The sequence below is a fragment of the Anser anser genome, assembly GCF_964211835.1.
Source record: "Anser anser genome assembly, chromosome: 7".
In the NCBI taxonomy this organism is placed as follows: Eukaryota; Metazoa; Chordata; class Aves; order Anseriformes; family Anatidae; genus Anser; species Anser anser.
In genome coordinates, this window is record NC_139727.1 from 55,778 (window position 1) to 80,932 (window position 25,155).

The following is a 25,155-nucleotide window of genomic DNA, read 5'->3' on the forward strand; positions in this document are numbered from 1 at the left end:
CGCAGTGACGTCGAAAAACCTGATGTTTGAGTTATTTTGCAGATAAAAGTAATAATAAAACACAGGGAAGTTTCCAAGTGGGTATAGGACAATATCTTCAAAACCAAATTCCAGAAACTGAGAGGAAAAGCTGGAGATGCTACTTAGGTCTAAATGCACGGAAAAGCAAGCCAGGAAGCTGAAGAACGGCAAACTCAGCCCAATGATACTCCAAGAACTTCAGCAAACACCTCAACATGTTAAAGCAGCTGTCTACTTCAAACCGTACAAAAAATATTTCAAGTACTCTGGAACAGATTAATGTTTATTTTATTGCAATAATATGCCAATTATTGCACCCTAGGCTCATTCTATGTGAGGCTTATATGACCACGTTACCTCTAATTTAATAACTTAAATAAAGTTGTGGTTTAACCATTGCAGGCAACTAAGCACCACACAGCCACTCGCTCACTCCCTCCAAGTGGAACAGGGAAAAGAACTGGAAGTAAAGAAGTAAAGTTGTTAAATTTGAGGTAGCATTAATGACTCATCGCATGTAATGGCTACCTGGAAAGACAAATGCCATAACCCTGTACATACTCCCCACTCCTTCCCCTTCTTTCCCCCAGCATTTATTGCTGAGCACGATGCTAAATGGTGTGGAATATCCCTTCGGTCCTCTGGGCTCCGCTGTCCTGGCTGAGTGCCCTCCCAGCCTCTTGTGCATCCCCGACCTCCTCGCTGGCAGGGCAGCGTGAGAAACAGAAAAGGACTTGTCACTGTGTAAGCACTGCTCAGCAACAGCTAAAACACCAGTGCCTTACCAACACTGTTTTGCTCACAAATCTGCAACACAGCATCATCTACTACGAAGAAAATTAACTCTACCCCTGCCAAAACCACTATAAATAACTTGGCATAAAGTCCACACCCCCCTTCCCCCGCAGACTTCCACAGCATTTGAAGCAGTTATACAATCACGTTAAATGGGAGTTGGCAGGCTCTAAGACTGAGAGAAGCAGAATCAAAACATTTATGCCTTTTTCCCCAAACTGGCATACAACCCCAATTCATTCAGCTGCATAGAAACTAATATTTGTTAGTTTCATGAGCACCACAGAAAAAGTCAACTCGCAATAAAGCAGTATACTCATTGTAAACATTATTTATAGCATAAAGATTTACCTTGCCCGCCGCCATCGCTGCTGCATCTGCCATGCCTGCCGCCTCCGTTGAATTTGCCACGCTTGTCGTTGCCGCTGTTGACCTTGATATGTCCTTTGTCATCAGCAGGTATGGCATGCCCGCCGCCATTATTGGACATGTCAAGCCTGAGGGCACTGTTGAACACGTTATGCCTGACGTCGCCGTTGTATAAATCATGTCCTCCACCTCCTCCTCTGATAGATCTGTCAAGTCCTCCACCTCTGATGGATCTTTCATGCCCTCCACCTCTGATGGATCTGTCATGCCCTCCACCTCTGATGGATTTGCCATGCCCGTCGCAGCTGCTGGAGTTGCCGTGCTCATTGCTGCTGTTGAAACAGCGCTCGGTGACGCTGAGACAGCGCTACTACCAATGAAACTAGAATTGAACTGAGGCAGCGATGCAGCACTGATGGGTAGGGGTATGTTCGGTAGCACTGGTTCCTCCACTTCCTAAAGTTGCAAATTTTAATTTTTCTTATACAAGACATACTACTTTCTCACCCCATCGCACCCAATTTATTAACAAAATTAAATAGAACAAAAATCCATACAAATTAAGAGAAAGCAAGTTTCCAGAAGAAATCCCGATCTCCCCACCTCTGTCTACCACGTCATTTTAATTTATGGCAGGCCTGCTTCCACATTATACTCTATTCAACAACTGTACAGCAAGAACACTGAAAGTTAACTCAAAACCTGTGCAGAACAGAGACGCACAGATCACATTTTTTTTCTTTCTTTTCTATACTTTAGTCATCAAAGCTCTGGAGAAGCATCATCCTTTCTAACTACCCTCGCATGGCTTCAATTAAGAGTACACTCTCAAGACAAGTGAGAAAGTGTTCCTCTTGCAAAATTAGGCGGGATAGCTGCCAAAGTTTCTAAAGTCATTACAGCAGTGAACGTGGAAAAAGGTAATGTTTAAAGAAGCAGGTAGGTTCAACAACCAAACTAAACACAAAAAGCACCAAAGAAAGTCAGACTAGCAGCACTGAAGATTGTGTTCTGGTAAATACAGTCTATACCATGTATCAGGATGCAAATATAAAAATCAGAAAACAGCCTCTTAACAACTTCAATTTTCATCCCTGCCACTTACTTTATTTGATTACTAAGATTGGATGAGTTATGTTTTAAATGGCATAGGAAATCTGACCAAAATTTGTACAGTACTATCATGATCTACTTAGAAATGACTAGGCAGGGATGTAAGTTGGTACTACTGATATTCAGTGCATCCTGTAGCTTACATCTGTTTCACAGTTTTGATTTGAAAAGTTTATGGAACTTTTGATATTTGGACCATTATTTTATTTGCGTTACAGGAATAAACAACAGTGTTTATGATTTCTTTATATTGCATCATCTGGAAGTCCCATTTAATGATTTGAAACTTAAATTAACTTAAATACTTAATATTAACTTAATATTAATTAAATACTTAATGTTAACGTAAATACTTAAATTAACTTACAGGCAGCTTATATAACATCCAATAAAAGAAAAAATAATCTGAATATTCATGGTCATAGTTTTATGGAATAGATTTTTCCTATTAAAATGAGAAAAAAACTCTCTCACAATGAGTTTGGTGAGTATCAAAAACTGAGTCATCGTTAGCAGACATGCAGAATGCTCTCTTCTACTACTCTTTTTCACACTCTTGGCCTGTATCTTTCTGTATGACTTAAATATGAAACCAAAAATTAAGCTTTTTTTTTCTTTTTATACTTGGCACTCGTTTCAAGTATCATTCCTGTAGAAAAACTATACAAACCTTCACCAAAACTTCTCTTCTTAGGACTCATTCATTCAATTGCTAACGAGAAATGTTATAGTTTGAAGAATCTGAAGAGAAGGTAAGAGAATTAAAAATTTCAAAATTACATAAGCAAAGTTCAGGTATTCAAACACAGGAAATCAATTGGAGCCTGCTCTGAAACCCACAAGAAAACAAAAACAATGCAAAAATAAAGCGGTATTGTTATAATTTACTATGATGCAATAAAACTGACACACTTAGCTAGTTACTTCAGTAAGCTCAGTGACAGCAATTAATTTAAGAGTCACTTACCTGTTCTTGTACAGCTCCTGATAAATAGTGTATTCCTCTTTCCCTTCTCATTTTGCCGCCTCCGCTACTCACTCCTGAAGACAGACCACTGGACGCAGCAGTACTGAATTTGTAGCTGGTCACATTGCTAGCACACGACAGTACAGAAGTTGGGGGAAACAAGAGAAAAAAAAATTACCAGCCAAATTTTTTTTTCAAGATATTAGAGCTGTTATTAGTCCTAGAATTGAAACCTGCTGATCAGAAAAAAACTAAAGCTGTCTCACAAGTTGCTAAACGCTGGTAAATACTTGATGTTCTAAATAGGAAAAACTTTATTAACAGCAGCAATGAAAAGGACATACATAAGTGCACCGTTCACACGGGAACAATGACTAAGCCAGAAGACCTGAAATAGAAGAGCTGATTTAGATTGTTATTTTCCAGTGCTTCCTTTAAATAGGACTGGTTCTCTGATTCTGCGATGCACGTGTATCTTTTGCAGGGATATAAAAGAACAGCTCACAAAAATACAGAAAGAGTGCACATATGCACACATACACATGGGAAACACTGCCAACAGCTCTGATAGAATAGGGACGCCTTAGACTTGTGTGGCAAGGTAATATGGCCTAAGCTTCAGAAGCAGCTCTGGCTTTCATGTGGCCATCAGCAGGAACAGCAGAGGTGTTTGGGTATGCCAACATTCCAGAAGTCTTTTCAGACATGAATACAGATCCCTTTTGTAAGGCATACAAAGGCGTTTTTCTGGTACTTAAAAAAGCCTAGCTCAAAACCAGAAAGATATCCTAATCCAAGAGCAAATGGGGAAAAAATAACCCAAACCAGAAGTGGAATAGGGAATAACTCTAACAAAAGTACTATGGCAAGAAAATGAAGTATGCCTGGAAAAACTGTGACCTCAAAGCTTATCTTGCAGCCAATCAGTCAGTCAGTACAAAAGTGCATTAGATCGCACTGGAAGACACCAGGTCAAACTCCCACAATACTGAGGAGGAGAACTGGTCTAAACTTGTCAAATACTTGACAACAGCCTGCTTAGCACTGTAACTGCATAGAGGAAGACAGATCCCTAAGGCAGATGCTCAGACTTTTCTCTAATCCAAACTGTCAATCCATTAGAATTCTGAAAAAAGTCTTACATCAAAATAGATCTTCATTCAGACAACTATCGCTTGCCCATAACAGCCCATATTCCTCTTTCTGTTAACACCTGTGAGCTTCAAGGGGGCAAAGACAATTGTCAGCCTTCAAGCAAGTCTAATCTACAATTGGACTCAGGTTTAAAATATATACACACACACACACACACATAGATATATAGCATTGGTGGGCCAGAGATTTACTGAGTATTCCAACTCAACTGTCCAAAGGGACTCTTGCCAGCAGATCAGTGTGGTGCTCCTGCTCCAGAACATGGCACCCAACAGAGACCAGCATCACAAAAAACACTACCACCACTACCTACTCTACAAACAAAAGGTAGGGCACTGCAATAAACTTTGTGAACGAAATCAAAAGCAGTATGAGTTTGCTCTATCTCCTTCCTAAATGGAGAAGTAGAAAGGAGTTCTAACAGAGACAATTTAGAACAGTTTGAAAAAAACATAATTACAACCCAGCACCTGATTGCACCTGTACCAGAACCTTAAAGCCAGTCGCTTCCACCCCTAAAAAGGTGGTTGTTGTGAAGTCCAACTTTTAGATGCCAAAACAAAGTGTTGAGTTCTTTCTGCAAGCCAAAGAATGCCCATGGTCACATAAGAATTGCTTGGCAGATGAGCATAGAGTCAACAAAATTCCCTGCTACTGTTCTTTGAAAAGAGCGACCCCCTAAAAACCGAGTGCAAAGTCCCTTAACTCAAGCATTATTACCCAAAACACCATTTGCCCAGAAGGAAGAGCCATCAATATTATCTGGAGGATAACTCATTTGACCTAAACCAAGAAAGCAGTATAACACAAAGCAGTCTCCTCAAGAAGAAATTCAATTAATTCTGCTGGATTTTTTTTATTTTAGAGATGAGTTAGCATTTGGCCTCAAATGATTCTAAAGAACACATGGTCTTCATGTGAACTCAAAGCAGACAATTAACTTCATCATGAAAGGAGTATTAAAAAAAAGAATAATAAATCATAAATCTTCCTCCATGTTTTTGCTTAAAAAATAAAGAAAAAAACACATCAATAAACATCCTCCTGAACTGTAACTCACTTCCCCTACTTCACCTTCTAAAGAATACTTCTGAAAGAATCATCCCATTAGGACAGAGCTTTCAAACTGCAAGCAATTAAATAGCTAAAACTAATAGCTTTTCCCCTAGGGAACATTAGGAGGGACAAATTATTTTGTTATAAGTAAACTGAGTTATAAACCATGAAATATCTGTCAAAGCAAAATTTGTAACGCTACAGATTTAGTTAAACTACAAAATGAGCCATATTTCCTGTAGAAGGAAAAAATTAGGCCTCCAATAGCAAAGATCCTTTCTGTGGATACAGAAAACGTGCCTCATTTCCCATCTTCGTATCCTACTCAGAAGATAAACTTGGGATAAAAAGTGGTGTATCAGTACTTTTATTCTTGCTCATCTTCCTTCCGTTCATAAAAACAACAATTTTCTCAAAGTTATATTGATCTTCAAACACAATCCAGACTTTGCAGCTCCCTCAAAATACAAAATTTTCATTGGATTTCCCATTCCTTTTACTGAGAACTGTCACCACCTTTCAGGTGCAGACCGTACTGAAAAAGGAGATGTCTTTCTTCCTTCAAGTAAGTTTTAAATTAATAGATGTCATACCTTTCAGATGGTTCTGCTCGCTGTTCTGCAGGCAAAGTCTTCTCTCTCATCCCCTGCAAGTTAAGTTTAGTTCAAGACTTAGCTGAATATGTACAGAATACACAAAGTACCAACAACCACTTCATGTGGTTTTTTGTGGTTTTTATTTTATTTATTTATTTTTAATTTTATAGCACTGAATACACCTCACCTACTTAACGTTGTTCCCTAATTCAGCATTGTGGGTACAGTTCAGTTAAATTTTGGGGCTAAAGTAAGCACACTGCTTCACTCAGCATTGAGGACAAACTGATAGAACACTAAATCAAATTTGTCAAATCCTCTAACAAAGAAAGTAATTATTTTAAACAAAATGACAAAAATTGTGTGTGTGGGGGGGAGAGTTTTCATCAAAACTTGTGTTTACCAACCCCGTAAAAGGGACATACTTTTCTGTTTTCTGTCATTTATGAACAAACAAGGAAAAAAAAAACCTCTACCCCCCTAAAAACTAAGCAGTTGCTGCTACATTCATTTTAGAACTTTACCAAATGGAGATTGTGCTGGCTAAACAATACAGAGATTGAAAGAGTTAAAAGCAATAAGCAACCAGTATTACTGTCCACTTTGATTTCCAGCCTAAGAAGCCCATACACTTAACACGTGGTCATTTGTACACTCAGACTGATACTGGAAACACAGATGTTTTCGCAGAAAGAGATGCCCATTTAATTTTATGGAAAATTTATTAGACTCCATCTACTCCAAAGCAATCAAAACCGATAACTCAGCACATTGTCAGAACTCTCACTTGGAGCACATAGCTCACCTGGAATAGTTTACACAGAACACGAGCATGTTTCATCAGTGACAGCTTTGTGTACATGAGAATATAAAAGGAAAACATTTCTGTCTTTTAATATTCTTTCACTGAGAACAGGATGACTCAATAGCACATCATGACATCGTGAAAACAACCACAAGACACTGAGTGTTCCAAAAACAGAATTAAATCCATAAAAGCTCAATCTATTTCACAATGGTTCCCACTGCCTTAAAGCTCGCCTCAAACATACTATCAGTACTTTTTGCAAAGATAGGATAACAATTGGTTTGAGAAACATTCCAAGACTGGAAAAAAAAAACAGGCACATAAGGACTCAAAAATGTACTCACTTGGAACTTTGTGTCTACTCTCTGGCAAATTTTGCTGGACTGAGTAGTTGAAGTCGGTGATGGTTCAGAATACCGCGTATAACGCATCGGTTGACGGTTTACCGTTGGTGTCACAAGTCTCTTAACAGGTGGAGGCTGGAATGCATTCTGGGATTCCAGTTTTGAAAGGGAAACAGCAATCAATTTATCCTTACGTCCACCCAAATTAATTCCAATATTTATTGATGAAAACAAATTACAGAACTATAAACCTCCCCCCATCGGTCTTGGCACTCAGTGAATACGATTTGAAAATTCTGAAGACCGTTCAACTTGTAGAGGGAAATCACCAGAAAACCAGTAACGAAATCCATAAAGCTATATATAAGTAGCCAAAGTCTGACTGAATTCCATTTCAAAATTTGGCAGTTAGCTTCATAGACAAAATAATTCATGCTACCATAATTAAAATAACCCATGTTCCTAGAATATGCTCCTATCTTTTCCTCTGCCCACACTGTGATTTTTTTTTTTCAGTAGCTTAATTCATTAATTTAACATTCGAAGTGTTAAGCAACTAATTATACAGGCTTCTGGGCTTCACATCCCCTACATTTTCCCTCTTCAAAGTTACACAAACAATAGAACACACTCAAAAAAACCAACTTGTCAGTCTTACAATAATCTCATTCATTAAAATATGATCCAATGCTTTACATGTGCATTAGATGCACTTCACGTAGTGGGTTTGACTTCCCTTTTCAAAGCATTTTCACAGACCAGAGTTAATTTTTAACACAGACCACTGCGTGTTCTGCAAAACTGACTTAACTGAACTGTCAGACAGAAAACAAACCCTAAAGGCTACAAGATTTACCGATGGCTCCGCCTGCGGTCTTAAGGATCAGAAAATACAGTCTTAGGAAGCATGCTATTGTTCAAATCAATACCAACAGGAAATTTTTGTTTACGCTGCAGCTTTAATTTCACAGTATCTCCCAGCTCTTAGTAATAGAATTCACACTCTCTCTAAAGTATATAAAAATACATCTTTCTAAAAAATATTACATTCAGTTTGAAACCTTGAATAAGACATGTTTTATGTAAGTTCACAAATCTACTTCGAGTGAACGACGGTTCATTGCTGGTTTTAAAGGTAAAAAAGAAAAATATTAATTCCCCCAGTTAGGCATTCAATACACCAAGAGCTATTCTGCCTGGTACAGCTCCTTGAAATAAGAAAAATACCACATCACTGCTACCCACTGCAGAAGTTTAGCCTGAGTGCACAAGTGTTCCGTCAACCGCATGTTCACTTTAGCAGGAAAACACATGATCGTCTCCTCAGCAAATAATTGCTTCTCATCACGGGCTACCCTTCTCCCGCCACCATTATGAATTCTAGTATTATGAATAGACAATCTATCTCCTTTCACCCACTGACAGCTGCGTGCAACATTCATTTAGTGGCTGACAATTTCAGGCTCTCTGTTGCAAATCTGGCAGATCTTTCTTAATGCCTTATCACAGGTGTATTGCTATAATATAACTGAGAATTCACACCAGATTTGGTTTTAGTTATTTGGATAATATTTATGATATACTTCACTTCTCCATGCCCTTGTAATTTGGCAGATGGTGAAAAGATGGTCCAGGAAATCTGAGATGTTTGTAAACTCTGAAGTGATTGTAAACTTAATTATACATCCATCCAATCAAGGAATTAGCACAGAAACTTCTTGAGACACTGTCCCTTTGCTCATTAGAACAGAAGATGAAAAGTTTGCACATCTTGTTATTTCCTTCAGTCACCTGATCTTCAAGTGGTCATCTAAGGGTTTTGTAATTTAATAAGCCCAAGAATACCCCTAACTAAAGTCATCAAAAAAAGATGACTAGTTTTCATTTTTTAAAGAAAATGAAAGGAAATCATGCTTTACCACAGCATTATCACCAGTTCTGTGCTACCTCCAAATAGGAATTTAGGAGCGTAAGATTTATAGCGTCGGAAAAGAAAAAGAAAAAAAAAAACCTCTACCCCCCTAAAAACTAAGCAGTTGCTGCTACATTCATTTTAGAACTTTACCAAATGGAGATTGTGCTGGCTAAACAATACAGAGATTGAAAGAGTTAAAAGCAATAAGCAACCAGTATTACTGTCCACTTTGATTTGCAGCCTAAGAAGCCCATACACTTAACAAGTGGTCATTTGTACACTCAGACTGATACTGGAAACACAGATGTTTTTGCAGAAAGAGATGCCCATTTAATTTTATGGAAAATTTATCAGACTCCAACGATGGTTCATCGCTGGTTTTAAAGGTAAAAATGAAAAATATTAATTCCCCCAGTTAGGCATTTAATACACCAAGAGCTATTGTGCCTGGTACAGTTTTGCAATTTAATGATACCCCTAACTAAAGTCATCAAAAAAAGATGACTAGTTTTCATTTTTTAAACAAAATGAAAGGAAATCATGCTTTACCACAGCATTCTCACCAGTTCTGTGCTACCTCCAAATAGGAATTTAGGAGCGTAAGATTTATAGCGTCGGAAATTAACAATTTTCCTCCTCTTTACTTTGAATGGTGATAAAAAGCACAAAAACTAGTTTTCTGTGCCCGAATGAACACGGAAGTCTGTACAAAGTCTATATGACCACTCAATCAGTATTTTTCTATTTGTGATCATTTCTTCAAGAGAAAACTTGCCTCAACAGGAATTTTAATATGCAGCTTCACCCCAAGTTGGGGGACAAGATAAAACGACTTGGTGTGTTCTAGAGTTGTTGCTCTCAACTTACAAAGATAACATAATTCTTAACCTGAGTAATCTTCACAGCCCATCATCTACTGTGGATACATGCCAATATTAACTTGATTTGATGTCTATGTTGTCACTGAGGTTTGAGAAAATTTTTCTAATAGTGATAAAGCATTGAAAAAGTTATCTACCTCAGCTTAAGACATTATTGGTTCTTACCTTTCTTCGTTTGGACTGGAAGTCAGTAATATCCAGTTTATCTATGTCCGGAGGCTGAGGAAAAAACAAAGCATAACTATTAGAGGGCAATTTTTTTCTCCTGAGAGAGAGGGTTCCCTGCAACAAAAATGTGGGGGTTCATGGTCAACTTACACAACACAGGAGCAAAACAGATGCCATTCTTTTAGCATCCTGTTGAAAAAACAGCGCAATAAATTAAACCGGCCACAACGTAAGGAAGAATAATTTTATCTTTATGCTTTGATGGCACATTTACTAAGTTTTATAAACACATGAAGCAAAAACAGATTAAAAGAAGTGCTATTTACCAACAAAGGGCTTGACAGCTTCTCCACTGCCTCCAAGATGCGCCGTGCTGAGGTACTCAAGGTAGCGTGGGACCGCACAGTTTCTTGTCCAGCTTTCGCTCTCTTTTGTGCCTGAAAAATTAGCATTTTAAGTGTTACAATGGTCAATTCTGAGCTAAAGAGGCATGTATTTTACGTCCCAAGGCTACACTGATGATACAATCAATATATTCTGATGACAGAGAAAAATGCAGTCACTGGGAGTTTAAGCCATAAAGAAGAGAATACATTCGGAGTTTAATGAAGTTTACCTTGGGCCTCAGTGCATCTTGCACGTGCTTGTTGCACGAGCAATAAAAGAACTCCGTACTTGTAAAAGGTCAAGACGGATGATGCTAGGACTGCTAAGGCCTCCGAAGCAGTAATCAGGGAAACAGAACTCAAGAAAAGGCTTGTGGTACAGAAAGCATTTTCAGTAACAACACAGACCTCAGAGTTTCACGATGGTCTAAGTGTACCATCTTAAAATCAGTGTATACAATCATAACCAGGAACTAGTTTTACTTCTCTCTTGCTTCCTCCCTTCCCCCAAGATTAAAGTTGGCTGCAAATCTTTGTCTTAAAAGATAAAGATCTGATTTAAACTGTAACAGATCTAAACATTACACTGAAAAAGTAAACTGTTTATTTGCACCACCCAACTTCAAATATCAGTCGAAAACTTCCTTTGGTGTGACTTTTTTTCTTCCCAGGTTAAACCCCTCATATAACCACACTGTGCTTATCACACGATGTGAAGACAGGAAGCAGACCACGCAGCGTGTAAAAACACAAGTGAGACTCACAGAACCACAGAATGGTTAAGGTTGGAAGTGACCTCTAGAGATCGCCTGGTCTACCCCCCCGCTCAAGCAGGGCCACCCCGAGCAGGCTGCCCAGGACCATGTCAAGTCAGCTCTTGAAGACCTCCAAAGAGGGAGACTCCACAGCCTCTCTGGGCAACCCGTGCCAGGGCTCCGTCACCCGCACAGTGCAAAAGCATTTCCTGATGCTCAGACAGAGCCTCACGTTTCAGTTTGTGCCTGTTGCCTCTTGACCTGGCACTGGGCACCGCTGAAAACACAATGGCTCTCTATGCTCTTTGCACCATCCATTCAGGTATTTATATACACCAATAAGATCCCCCCAAACCTCCTCTCCTCCATGCTAAACAGGCCCAGCAGTCCCTGCCTCTCCTCAGAGGAGAGGTGCTCCCAGTCCCTTGATCTTCTTGGTGGCCCTTCGCTGGACTCTCTAGTACCTTGCTGTCATTCACAGCAAGCAGCAAGAAGCAAGCTACTCTCTCCTTTAAAAGCCTAGTATTTTGGTTCCTCTTTTTACCATAATGCAGTAATATTGTAAAAAACAAAAATAGCCGACCAAAGAGGGTTCCCAGCTTTGCACCACAAGGTTTCAAGGTTTCCCGTAAGTGAGGTACTTGTACTGCCCTTTTTCCGTTGCACAAATGGACTGTCAGAACAGAGCCAGCAAACCCGCGTTTTCATTTTCTTCAAATTCCTTTTGATTTATCGATAAAAGTCACTTTCATTTAAATACATTCCTACCAAACCTGATTTGACTTTCCTTTTCGATTCAGCTCTAGCTAATCAGAGTTGTCAGCAGTTTTTATTTGCTATTTCCAAGAACTCTTGGGGGCAAATAACTCTCTCCAAGAACTATATGAATCGTTCAAAACAGAAAGCATGTTACTGCTTATCTTGGGACTGCATTTAGTCCTGCATGCCTCTGTGTACCAGAAGAACAAAGGATCAGCAAAGTTGATTTTAGATATTTTCAAAGACTGCAGGTTTATACAACATATCCATAGCATGAATGTAGGCATGCTTGGAAAAGAAGATCCACAGATAAATATTAGCCAGGTTTGACTACTGTAGCTTTTGCTACCATAAACACAAGTTTTCAAAGTTATGCTGTCATTGGCTTTTTTGCATCAAGTTATTTTAACGTAATGTAGTCAGAGGCAGACAATGGCACTTAAATGGAATTTTTTGAAAGACCTAACAACAGAGGAAACCCCAACTACCAACAACTAGCCCAAACTGTCATTCTTGTTCTTTCTGACAAGTATTACCTGTGGTAAAAACTGTCATTAAAGAATTTAAACAGAAATCAATCTCAGACGTCTATTTTTGTAGACCAAGAGGGCAGAAGAGCAACTGTTACCACATATTCAGCTCCCTGCTCAAAGCTCCTTTGGCAGTGCTGCTTTTTTTATTTCCATCACTATTTCCCACTACACTACTTTTCTCATACCTGATAAGGTTCCGTCTTTGGCTGCCTTGATCTTACAGCTGCACCACCGGCATAGGCCGTCTTTCCGGGGTAAAATGGAGAAAACCCAAGCTGGTTTTGCTTAAAAACAGACGTGCTTCCACGTACCTACGGAAACACAGTATGAGAAGTGGATAGAAAAACAGGTACACATTCAAACTGATTAAAAGAAATACTGTGCAGTACTTACAGGACACAGTCCTCCAAAAACAAATAAACTGAATGCAGGTTTCTTAGAGCTAGCTGCAGAATGCTGCGAGAGGGAATGAGTTCTTTCAGCTTCTGTGGGCCAGAGCAGTGACGATGAAGTATTTTTTAAAACTGCAACATCTGCCAAAATGACGTATGCTAGATGTAAATGCCTCTCGTACGTACAGAACTTTAACAATAAAGATCACACTAATTCAAGTTCTTCAATACAGAAAAATAAGCATGACTTCAGCTTCTTTAAATAGATCAACTTCACGTACAGACTGAAAACCAAGTATCACCTACAAACTTGAAAACTGTTCACAGAGCTGCAAGTAGTTTTCACCAATCTTACCAAGTTAATACTGTGCTTCCAATGCAGATTTTTTTTTCCTTCAGGCTAAGATAAAAGAGGACCGCATAAACATCAGTGCATTTGTACGGACAAAGCTTTTTTCTGTGTTGGTAAAAGGCTGGAGGCCAGCACAGATCATAATCGCACAGGTTTTAAACCTGGAAGATTCCCCAAAGGCTGCTCTAAGAGTTAACGATCTTCTGCCCATGTATGTTTTACGAAGACACACCAGAAAGTTCTAGTGCACTCAGGTTATATTGCTAAAGCCCAGCAACTCTACTCTCAGCTGTACAAAAGTTCTCTGCAAAACCTGCTGAGCACACGTCAGTCCCTGTCTATATGGGGGACTAGAAAAAGCTGCAAACCTGCTGTTCGCCCTTTCAGCGAGAAGACCTACGTACCAACCTACATCGACACGATGCTTATTTTTTATTTTAAAATGGTGTGCTTTCCTCAATGAATTTGGCAAAAGACATGAAAGTATTGACAGCTGAAGCCTTCTACCAAGAAAGGTCAAAAAACAGCCTATAGCTTATGTCAGAGTAGTTTCTTTATCTTCTCTTGCTGAAACACAGGAAAACATCTCGTGTTCCTATTTGTCACCTGCACTTATTCACATTTAACCAGCTGTCTGTTAGATATTCTGAGTCACTCTTCCTTCTAGACAATCAGCCTAGTTGTCAAGCTACGGCAAGTCAGCCTGATTTCCTACCGTCCCAGTTCAAAATTTACATATAACCTAGCTGAACGTGTATATTTCAGCATTGACTCTTTCTAATATCAGGGTATCATAAACGTATTCCAAAGCACGCTTCTATTAAAAAGGTGATAGGATTATATACTTCTAAAACACTAAAAATTCAATTTAATTCTCGCATCCAAAGTTGACATTCACCTATTTTATTTACTAAGGTGATGTGGAATATTAAAGAACGCAAGGTACTTCACATTAAAAAAAAAGTCAATTAAACAGAGAACACAAAAATCACCTTCATCAGATGCTCTAGAGGAGGAATCACTGGTTGTTGAGATGTTATCATCGTCTTGTTGAGAGGTAGAATCTTCTATTTCTTTTATGAAGGACAGCCTAGGACTGCCAATGCCAAATATAGAAGATGTCGAGGGCTGACAAGGTGGGACAGGAGAATCCAGCATGGTATAATTCAGACGGCTCCGATGAAGAGAGGGCCTTGTTAACACAACTGGGAAGTTCAGTGCTGATCTACTTGTGGATGGTTCTAGACAAGAACAGGGAGATAATTAGCTTTGCTATAGACAAGCTCACAGAAGCCAAAACCTGTTTCCTATCGACAGCCATGCTATTGCCAAGTTCTAAGCGCAAAAAGAGAGAAGCCAAATTTAACTTCTTCCTCACCCAGATACGGTTGCATCTAACTGTCTGGCTACAACAACAACACTGCTTGCGATACACAGTATTAATGTTGCATCCAGAAGTAGTTAACTATGAGGATTTACAACACCACATTCTGACCCCGTGCTCAAATGCTCTAACGCTGACTTGGCCGTTCACTAAATCAAACATATATACTCCTTCTCCCATGTACAGCTTGCAATAAGCTTTACAAAATTTGAGATTACACGGTAAATTACAGATAACACTGCAGCTTCCATAATATTGGAACAAAGGTTACATTAATCTGAATACACAACATGAAAATGAACGTTTGCAGTACTTTTTTCCCAAGTTCTTCCATATCAGCTCACGTTAGAGGCAAAACATCATCTCCTACCCATTAACTATTGGGATTTTGACCCAAGGGACAAGGATGTTGACCCAAGTAACCAGATGAGCATTTTTCCCTCTTGAAGCAAAGGGTCTGCAAACAATGCCAGTGGCCTGGAATAGGTGGCCTTGAAGTCTATCTTGCTAAATGAATGGAACTATTCATGGGTATTTTGCCTGATGAAAGCCTACTGTCTCTCCCAGGAATCTGGGCAATTCAAATGACTTTGAGCCACTATCCTCTTGATACTTGAACTGAAGCTTAAACTAGTTAGTTCAATCTTCATAACCACTGCAGTACCACTAATTAGCTCTCCAAACCATGAGCAGATTTTTAGGACAGCACCGTTTGAGATACAGAAAGTTCTTCAGGCGGAAGGCCACCCAATATAGGCTCCAGCACACTGATACCTCAGAACTGAAGAAACACATTGGTTTCAAAATGTAGTAATAATTAAAAAAAATAATCTTATTCTTAAGCATAGTAAGCAACACCCACGGACAGCAACATAAGCTGCAAAAGGTTCCAGGGTGTCCACCTGCTCCTGATCTCCTGGAGTTAGCAAGCTTGCAGTGCAGCTGTTCTTACTGAAAGCTCCTTTCACGCAGTTACATAGGAAAGCCAACATGTGTTCCTCAGTCACGAAGACCTTCTCTATTCTTTTCTCCAAACTCATTCCCAAGCTACAGCTACACAGAAAGCCATCAATCTCCTTGTTTACAATTAGATGAGATTGGAGGCAAAGATATTTCCTCCTTATTTTTTGATTCTGCCAACAACAGAAGCAACTGACTTTCCACATTATCTATGGTTACCTACGCACGCTCAGACAAAACTTCTTCACTTATTAAAAGCTGACTTCCCCAAAACAGCTAATTTAAGAGAAACTCAAATAAGAATAGATGCAAATTTATACAACAGGACTACAGGAACAGTGAGAGGCACTGGATATAAGACAAATTAATCTTTCATGAGGTAAAGGAGTTGCAAACCCCGTTGCCAACGGTCCAAATACCTTTTCAAAGACACCCCCTCCCCCCGCGTAGACCTTAAAGTTATTGAATATTTTAAGGATAATAATCTCATAAACCACATCCGTGCACAAGTTCCCCAGTTCACCATCAAGTTAACGAGGAACTTTACTAAATTGATCAAAGCCCAAAACAAAAAAAAAACAAAACAAAACAAACAAAGTCGGGACACGAGACGGAATTTTCCTCTGCCATTCTAGCATCTAGTCTTTTGTTTCGAAGACTGCAAAACAAATTAATTTTTTTAATTGCCTTAGGCAATTAGACAGATTTTCATTCCATATCTTTTAAAAGATGGAAAATGCAACCCAGCACACTTGCAAATGACTTATTTTCAGCATTTAGCACCTGGCTAATAGAGTACCTAAAGTTAACTGATGCCTTCCAAGAGCATAAGATGTATGCTTCGTAACTGTGTATACAGTTTAAAGCTAAGACGGTTTCACAAACAGTTGTTTTGACTTTTTTTGGGTTTTTTTCATTCTGTCAAAACCCTCATTCCAATTTCCTTTTGAAATTCAGATTCAAAACTAGAAATCTGTGAATAAATACAGATGGCCAGAATTACAAATGATTTTTCACATACCTCGTCTACTAATTCCTGCTGGTTCAGGCGTGAATCTCTCATCGATTATGGTATCTTCATCTGAATAATCGTGGTGATAGTTTACCGGAGTCTCCTCCTGGTTTGCAGATTCATTTCTGTCTACACACTCCTCCTCACGCTTATTGAAATACTTCTGCAGCCAGGCCGGTACAATATTTTTCACAGTTTCTGTCATTCTGCTAATTAATCCCTGCTTGAAAGAAAAAACACTTGTTTAATTACAGAAACGCAGTCAACAGCATATGCTGGGATACCACCTTCCACGGACCTTGAAGACAGATATTATACAGCAAATATTCAGAAGACGACGACGAGGTTGATCCCTGGCATAGGATCGCTACACTTCTGGTAAACCTAAATTCACCTAAGATTGATTTACAACTACCTATCACTTTCTGCACTTCCAAGTGACCTTGGCAAGGTTCAAAGTTTTGAAACCTCTGCCAAAATTCACCAGCAGGTCGTCAATCTGCAAGGCTATCAGGAAACTCTACGCCTGAACAGCTCCTGACCTACAGACTTGTTCCAGGACTCTTCCTCTTCGCACCCTCCCGTGAAAACCAACTAAACCAGAAGTTCAGCAATTATCTACTGCGACAGTCAGGACCATACTACCCATTAAAATCAGTGAATCTAAATATTTTCAATTTTAGTAATGCTGAATTGCAGTGACTATACGCACAAAAACCAGTTCTGCTCTCAACAGTCAGGCTAACCCAGAAGATGTCCTGGAAGAAACACAGCTATAGCTATAGCACCAGCACCTCCTCTTGCAAGAGCCTTCTAAAGCTGTTGCTGTATTTTGTAGAAGACTGACTCTGCGGCATACATCGGGTACGATCGGAGAATTCCCACCTGACCAAAAGCCCCAGGAACTACGGTTAAATAAAAGATAAATTAATATAAATGAATATAATTAATAATAAAAATTAATAATAAAAATTAATATCCAGAAAGCTGACAATCATGAGCTAGGCATCCTGCTAATCATCCCTCCTGCAGGCAGGGGGAAAAAAAAAAGGTAAATTAGATCCAGGACTAGTTCCCAGGAACTTTGAAGCTGCTAACTATACTGCCTACAGTGCCCAGGCACCTTCAGAGCTTAATGGTAAGAGACAGAGGGTTTGGTGGGCTGTAATTACGATCACAAGCACACAAAACACATCTATTTAAGTATTTCTAAGAATCGACTTATCGACTAAAGTTGTAGGGGGAAGGATGAGAAAAACAGCGGGGTAGGGATCAGAACCAGAGGTATAACCTCACAAAATCGCATCGGTCGCTTTCGTGCCTCCCCAACTGCATCACTGAGAGACAATTAACATTAAGCCACAGAACCTTCTGCAGAGTGGACATGATATTGAAAATAAACTGAAATTAATTGACAAATGCTCTAAGCAAGCTATCTGCTCAAAGCTCGTCCTTTTACGTTATGAACATTTGCACGATTCGTCTGGTTACAAAGCTAACTGCTATAATAAATGCACACATGTAACACCTATCAGTTTGTCTATTTATCAAATCATTAAAATTCTTCCCCGATAAGTTACTGTTAATTTGATCTGCGCTGGATGTGCAGCAGCCATTCTCTGTGCAGAATCCCCCAGATATCCCCACGCACGTGTTTGCTCTGGCACACTCTTTAAATAAACCTACTGGAAAACACGCAGAGATAACAGACAATGGAAAAGTTAGAAAACCATCTCCACTGATTATTTTTAATCCACGTGTAAGGTTTATCAGTTAGCTACACAGTGTCGGCACACGCAAGCTATGGCACTTTCAACATTAATGCACTGTTCAAGCCAGAGGTTTCAACGGTTGCTCTGTAAGCGTGGGGAATGTTTGCATTGCCCTTCCAGGCCAGCTTTAGATGGACAAGATTGATTGTCAATATGTGGTATAAGGGACTTGGCATTTCTGCAAGTGATAAAAACCTAAATGAGCAGCTATCCATGCGTAGCGCTCCCTTGGTTTTGCATATGATAATCAATCCCCTCAGCTACGTTGCTCATTTAATAGCGGAGAGGTTTTGGCTGAACAAACATGTGCAGAGGGCATCTCCAGAGCATCTCTCTGGGCGTCCTGACATTTCTTAGCAAAGAGCTGCTGGGAGGGATCTCGGCGCGTCCCCCCTCCAGCACGGGGATTTTCACACCCCGAATTGACGGACCGCTTTCACCGTCAACCTGCTGTACCCTACAGCACAAACGAGAAGCAAAGCCTGGCAGGTAACGTTCAGAGAATTGATGATGGGCTGAGGAGGGGTGCAGGGAGCGGGGAAAGCCCTGGGGGTGGCACTGGGGGTCCTGAGGGCAGCGGGCTGGGGGTGAAGGGGAGGGGGAGGAGGGGGGTAATGGGCTGGGTAGAGGGGTAAGGGGGTAAGTAAGGGGCTGAGGGGGTAACTGAGGGGGTTAGGAAGGGGCTGAGGGGGTAACTGAGGGGGTTAGGAAGGGGCTGAGGGGGTAACTAAGGGGGTAACTAAGCCGTTGAGGGGGTAACTAAGGGGGTAACTAAGCGGTCGAGGGGGTAACTAAGGGGGTAAGGAGGTGGGTAGGGGGTAACTAAGGGGATAAAGGGGCGGGTAAGGTAAGGGGGTAAGTAAGGGGGTAACTGGTGGGCTGAGGGGGAAGGGCCCGCTGTGGGGGGGCCGCTCCTCACCCGCTTGCTCCTGGCACAGGGGGGCTTCGCGGCGCCCAAACGGTGGCGCCGCCTCTTCACCTTGCCGCCGGCCGCTCCTCCTCCTCCTCCTCCTCCTCCTCCTCCTCCTCCTCCTCCTCCTCCTCCTCCTGCTCCTCCTCCTCCTGATCGGGCTCCTGGGCTGCCGCCCGGCGCCCCGCCGCCACCGGCCCTGCCACCGCCGGCCATGCCGCTGCCGGTCGCGCCGCTACCGGTCGCGCCGCCCGAGGCCATACCGCCCCCCCCCCGCGTTCGGTGCCGTCACGGGGCCCCCCCGCCCCCCGCCGCCACGCGCCGCGGGGCCTGCCCTGCCCCTCGTGGGAATAAAAATGTTGTTTTTGCAGAGTTACGTTGTTTAAAGGTAAGGAATGGGGTATCGAGGTGTGCTTGCAGCGATAAGAACGCTTAGCAGGCGACCTTGTAAAATGCAGACAACCAGACTCCGTAGAACAATTCGGGGAAAATCACGGTGTTGAGTCAAGTCAGGTAAGTGAAGAACCATTACCGCTTCAACCAGTAAAAAAGTCGAAAGAAATTCGAAATTTAACAGGCCGGCAACTGAAGGCCATGCATTGTCTGGGAAGCATCAGACAGATTGTGAGCCTGGATCACCCCCTCAGTGGGGAAACAGGGGAGGGTCCCGTCATCAAAAAGTATATAAACTGGGTTTTGGAACCAGCAGGGGCGCTCCTGCTCGTGGGACGCCCGCCACTGCGATCGCGAATAAATTCCTGCTTCGCTGAGCTCCTCGCCTGAGCCCAAGTTATTGGCTACGGAGTGTTTCTCACAATTTGGGGGCTCGTCCGGGAGCCAGTCGCCTACTGGGGAGCCCCACCGCCGCAGCAGCAGGAAGGCATGCCCCGCTGATTTCAGCGGTCCTGTGCATCGACGGCGGCGGTTCTGCGGAGAGCTGACAGAGGGCCCGAGACTGATGAAAGAGGCAGGATCCGTGAAGGAGTGGGGAAGGGAAGAAGGCAGGCACTCCGGCTTTGAGAATTGATCCGGTAACTCTGTGCACAGACCAAGGTAAGAAATAGGAAGTATTGCCTTGGGGGTCGGGTGAGACTCTGTGTGCCGTGTGATTGAGACGTACTTTTGTACGGAGCGAGTGTGGAGTCCTGATCCGCGGTTCCGCAGCTCCGCGAGGGGCGCGGCCGGAGACGGACGAAGCGTGAGATAAGGGAGAGAAAGGAAGAGTCTCGGGAAATGTGGTGTATGGTAAGCCCTTGCACGGGGAAGTGCTTGGCAATACACCAGGGAAATTTGGTGTGCGGTAGTCCTCGCACGGACGGGACGCCCGCCACTGCGATCGCGAATAAATTCCTGCTTCGCCGAGCTCCTCGCCTGAGCCCAAGTTATTGGCTACGGAGTGTTTCTCACACCCTCCCCCTCCCTCCCTCGCGCGCCCCCTCCCCTCACGGGAACGCGCGCCCCCCCCTCCCGCTGCCGCTCCCGTTCCTCGCCCCGCCCCGGTCCCGTCCCGGTCCCGCCGCCCTCCCGCTCCCGCCCTCAGGACCCGGCCGCCATAATGAACCCCGGCCCGGCCACCGTAAGCACGGGGCTAGGAGTCACCTCCAGAGCCTCCCCGCGCCGTGGCGCCGACCGCTGGTGTGCCGCAGCACCGCGCCGGGCGTGGGACGGCGCCCCGAGCCCACAGTGCTCGTCAGAAAAGCCCCGCACCGACAACCGATACCCCCGCACCGACAACCAACAGCCCCCACGCCGACAACCAACGCACAAGCAGTGTTTTAGGCCGGATTCGTGGCCCCGTTGGTCCGGGAGGCAGTCGTCACGCTAAATTCTACCCCACGGCAGGGGAACGATGGGCATCGTGACAGATCGCCGCCCCAGAAAATAAACACATAAATAAATAATAAAAACGATAACGGGACATGAATCGTGCCCTTAATAACAGACATTGGGCAGTGAAATCACCGACTTCTGCAACAATACGTGCTCAGGGAACTGACTAAAACCCCTCCTGCATCGGCCATGTAATAGCTAGGCAAACATCACATAATACTTCCCTCCCTCATGTACACCAAACCTATTAAGGCAACCATAGTAGCGTGATAACGTGATTTTTCTCCTCCAGATCAGCGTCAAAGGCAGCTACGCTAGGTTTGCTCATAAGTTCAAACGCTGCTTTATTTATTTATTTAAATGCCATTTTTCTTATTTAGAAGGATTTCCATAGGGTGACAGGCCTTTAATGACACGACTCAGAAACATTTGCCGATGCAGTCAAACGGTGTCTATTAACGCGAGGCACTGAAGTTAATTGGTATTAAAAATGAGCCAAAACGAAAGGCAAGTATCTGCGTGTCCAGCAGAATGACAGCGATCATCACCATTTGATCAATCTTCCCCCCACTCTCTGTTGCAGCTAGGTACAACGAAAAGAGTTTATGAAATCATTACGGGACATTCTTGTAGAAAACTTCCTCAAGCTTGGAAGAAAAAAAAACATTTCAGCTAAGTAAAACAGAAAATAACTGGAAGAAGTGAAGTATGGCGGTGTTGGAAAAGTTGCTTCAAAGACTTGTTTAATTAAAAAGAAGGAAGAAAGCAAGTTCCTACTGCAATCCCATCTTTGTCAAACTGATGGCGGGCACCAGTACGATGTGTTCAGCTAACACAGGCTGGAAGTTGTAACTGCAGCTGTGAAGTTTACCCAGTAAAAAGACTCCGCAAAGCATTCTAGCAGTTCCGATGCAATCACTGCTTCCTGAATTTGTGACTCACGGTTAACACGGCAGTACAGGAAGAAGTCTGGCATTCACTGTGCTCTTACGGTAAAGAATCTGCCCTGCGCACACCATCCCAAGCCAGGTATGCGCTCCTAACAGGAAAGGACGATAGGCTGATAAGTCTCAGCAGAGGGAAAAAGACATCAGAGAACTCCTTTATAACAGCAGCACGCGGGCTGCAACCAACGTTCTCTTCCTCTCATCATTTTCATTTCTGTGGACTCCAAGAGAATACACTCCCAACATTTTTCAGCTCTGGAGAACAAACAGCCCAACCAATCTCATTCACTGAACTACAAAACTGGTATTTTCGCTATCTAGTCCGGAAAAGGAGGCGCACGTCTCTAACGTACAGTGTAGAGACCTTGTTAATAGGCAAAGTCTGCATAAAATAGGTGGCCACAGCCTGATTTTCTGACGTTCAGGGCCTTGGGTCACACACCACCACAGCATCAGACTTAATGAAGTCACCAATCTATGTGGGCCTCTCGTTACACAGGTCACATGTTATGGACCAACCTCTCAAAGGCCAAAAAACAGCACTGATACTGCCGGGCCAACACACATCTGTAGCATCCCATTTCTGGGTGACAACACAATGAATGTTTCCACAAAGTACTCGATGCAACCTAACTACTGTGTTTGGTGATGCAAAGCAAGCCGTGTCAAAGCAGCGTAGCACCCAGGCACATTCCTGGAAGATGTTTTGCTGCTCACGTTGAAGAAAATAGATAAAAAAATCCTGTGCAGTTTGCACTTCTGAGCTCAAGTACCACAGCTATGCACTACAATTGAAGTGGCATCAAAGCTTGTAAGGTTTTGAAGCTTCAGCACTGCCATCCAAATTCAAGGAGGCTGCATCTATTATCTTGAATTTGCCCCAGCTCAGTCCCCTGAAACAATTCCATAGACACGTACAAGCAACCCTTTTCCCACCCAAATTCTTTGCTTCATCTATTCCACCTCTACCTTGTGTCATATTCTTATTAATCTGCCCCTCAAAAGACTCCCTGGCTCACACAAAGAAGCAACCCAACAAATCCCTGTTCCCAGCCACGTTGCTTTCATGCTTTGGGAAGAGTTAACTGCAACAGCTCTAACTGTGATGCCACCTCACCCCCTCCACCTATGTGAGGTTCTTTGCCTTCTGTCTCCTCCTACGTCTACACCTGCACTAGAACCAGGAAGAATGTGCTTCCTACAATACTCCAAGAGCCTCTTCTGTTTCAGGATGTCATCATTTCAATTCAGGACTGAAAGTATTCCTAGCAAAAACCCAACAGCTAATAGCTAACAGAAGCAGTTGCTGGTGATCAGCTACAAGTAACCTGGAAGTACTGAGGAGTCACAAAAGAGAATTTGCATTACATTTAAGAACAGCATGCAGCTTAGGACCACTGCTTTCACTGACTACACTAAGCCATAAAAAAGAATTGGATTCTTACCTGCCATCACAGCAATTATGGTTTATGTTGCCCCCAAAACACACACGGCAGTACCAGAACTGTGTCAACTAGCTTTAACAGCTTCCCCAGCTATTAAGTACAGTAATTTCTGCTTCCTTTTTTTTCTTGGAGGAATATTCTTTTGTTTCCAGCCTCACTTACTTATTATACACACTGTTAATTAGCAACTATTTCTCCATACTCATAGGGTTATGGAGTCCCTATGACTGGAAAAGACTCTGTACCCTTCAAGATAAGAACAGCATAAAGGCAGCAACTCGCAAGACTGCTCTAGCTTAAAGCAAAGCTTTCCTCATTGCTCTCATCTCCTTTGACTTGAGTGCTGTCATCCTTCTACCAGAGCTTTAAAAACTTCATTACCACGAATGAAGGAAGACCAGAGCAATCAGAGAGGGTAGCAGAGGGTATAACTTAAGGAGCTGTTACTAGGATTTTTTTGTTGTTCCTGGTGGACTATTTTTCTCCTTGCCAGCAAGGAGGGAAAACCAGCAAGTTGTTTTCTCCAAGATTTTTTTTTTTAGGTTTAAGAACACGGATTATGTTGTAGCAATTTCTTCGCTGTAAAGCGTCAGCTGAGAAGTCTAACAGTAAGAAGGGCAAGGGAAAACTGAATGCTGATGCAGAGAGTGCCAGCAGACATCATCCTCATTCCACGGGATGTTTGTAGCTATGGCAGTTGAAGTCTACACTTCCATATGCTTAACATACCCTATTTATAAGCCAATTTTAGCTGACCTAGCATGTATCAGTAGTACAGTTAGAGCCAGCAGCCTGCAGGAAAAAGTGGGCACAGGTGTTTCCATAGCAAGGCCTGTGAGTGTCTCCCATACATACTTCCAGTCTAAGCAAGCACATGAAAGGCTTGGCTTGTCGCTTACCTAAGGAACCAGGAAAACAAGGGGAAGCTAGATTTTGCTTGTGTCCTAATGCCCATATAAAAATAAAGACAGATGAAATACCCTTACTACCTTGTTAAATTCCATAAGCCGGAAGAGAACGTGCTGCACACAGGTACAAGTAAAATCCCTTGCTGGCAGGTTTGCAGAAACAAATTTTTTATTTACACAGGCAAGTCTATCTTTAGACCCCATTTACCTCTTTACATTTCTCGAATATTTACATGACTTCATGATGCTCCAAGAAGGGAGTGATGAACAAAAAGATTACAGAAACTGTCAAAAGCATAGCAAAAAAAACCCAACCTATCATTGTGCTTTAAAACTTATGAGCTAGAATAATGTAGAAGAAATGTAGTTTTAGCACTTTGGCCATAACGGTCATGCTCTAGAAGACACTTAAATAGCAGAGGGGATTTCAGAAGTGACCGTATCCAGAGGTTGCCAGTGACAATTCATGAGTGAATCGTAGAGTTCTTCGCTTGTCTCCGTGAATTGTCTGTTCATTTCATCAACATCCAAGTAGAGCTGTGGATCTGAAAATAAAAGCCTGGTAAGTCCAAGTATCAAATCTGAGGCATGCGCACAAAAAAACTTCACGTGAAATGGCTAA

At 42.1% G+C, this 25,155-nt stretch overlaps 3 protein-coding genes across 3 annotated transcripts in view; 1 reads left to right on the plus strand and 2 right to left on the minus strand.

The window, feature by feature from the left end:
* LOC310902314 (uncharacterized protein) overlaps positions 1-25,155 on the plus strand; it is a 114,154-nt gene that overhangs the window by 43,645 nt on the left and 45,354 nt on the right. The gene's annotated exons all lie outside the window — the stretch shown is intronic.
* LOC310902801 (nuclear pore complex protein Nup153-like) lies at positions 5,778-24,927 on the minus strand (the record flags this gene model as incomplete). The annotated part of the gene is made up of 7 exons (XM_083844849.1): positions 5,778-5,797; positions 7,260-7,371; positions 10,186-10,239; positions 10,339-10,377; positions 10,515-10,625; positions 12,807-12,932; positions 24,922-24,927. 7 exons carry the CDS (start codon positions 24,925-24,927, stop codon positions 5,778-5,780), a joined length of 468 nt encoding a protein of 155 aa, XP_083700975.1.
* The window catches only part of LOC310902202 (uncharacterized protein C6orf52), a 112,386-nt gene continuing 111,918 nt past the window's right edge, over positions 24,688-25,155 (minus strand). The window contains exon 4 of the mRNA XM_083843358.1: positions 24,688-25,078. Coding sequence (XP_083699484.1) covers positions 24,942-25,078 — 137 coding nt within the window. The 3' untranslated portion in view covers positions 24,688-24,941. The remainder of the gene's footprint in view (positions 25,079-25,155) is intronic.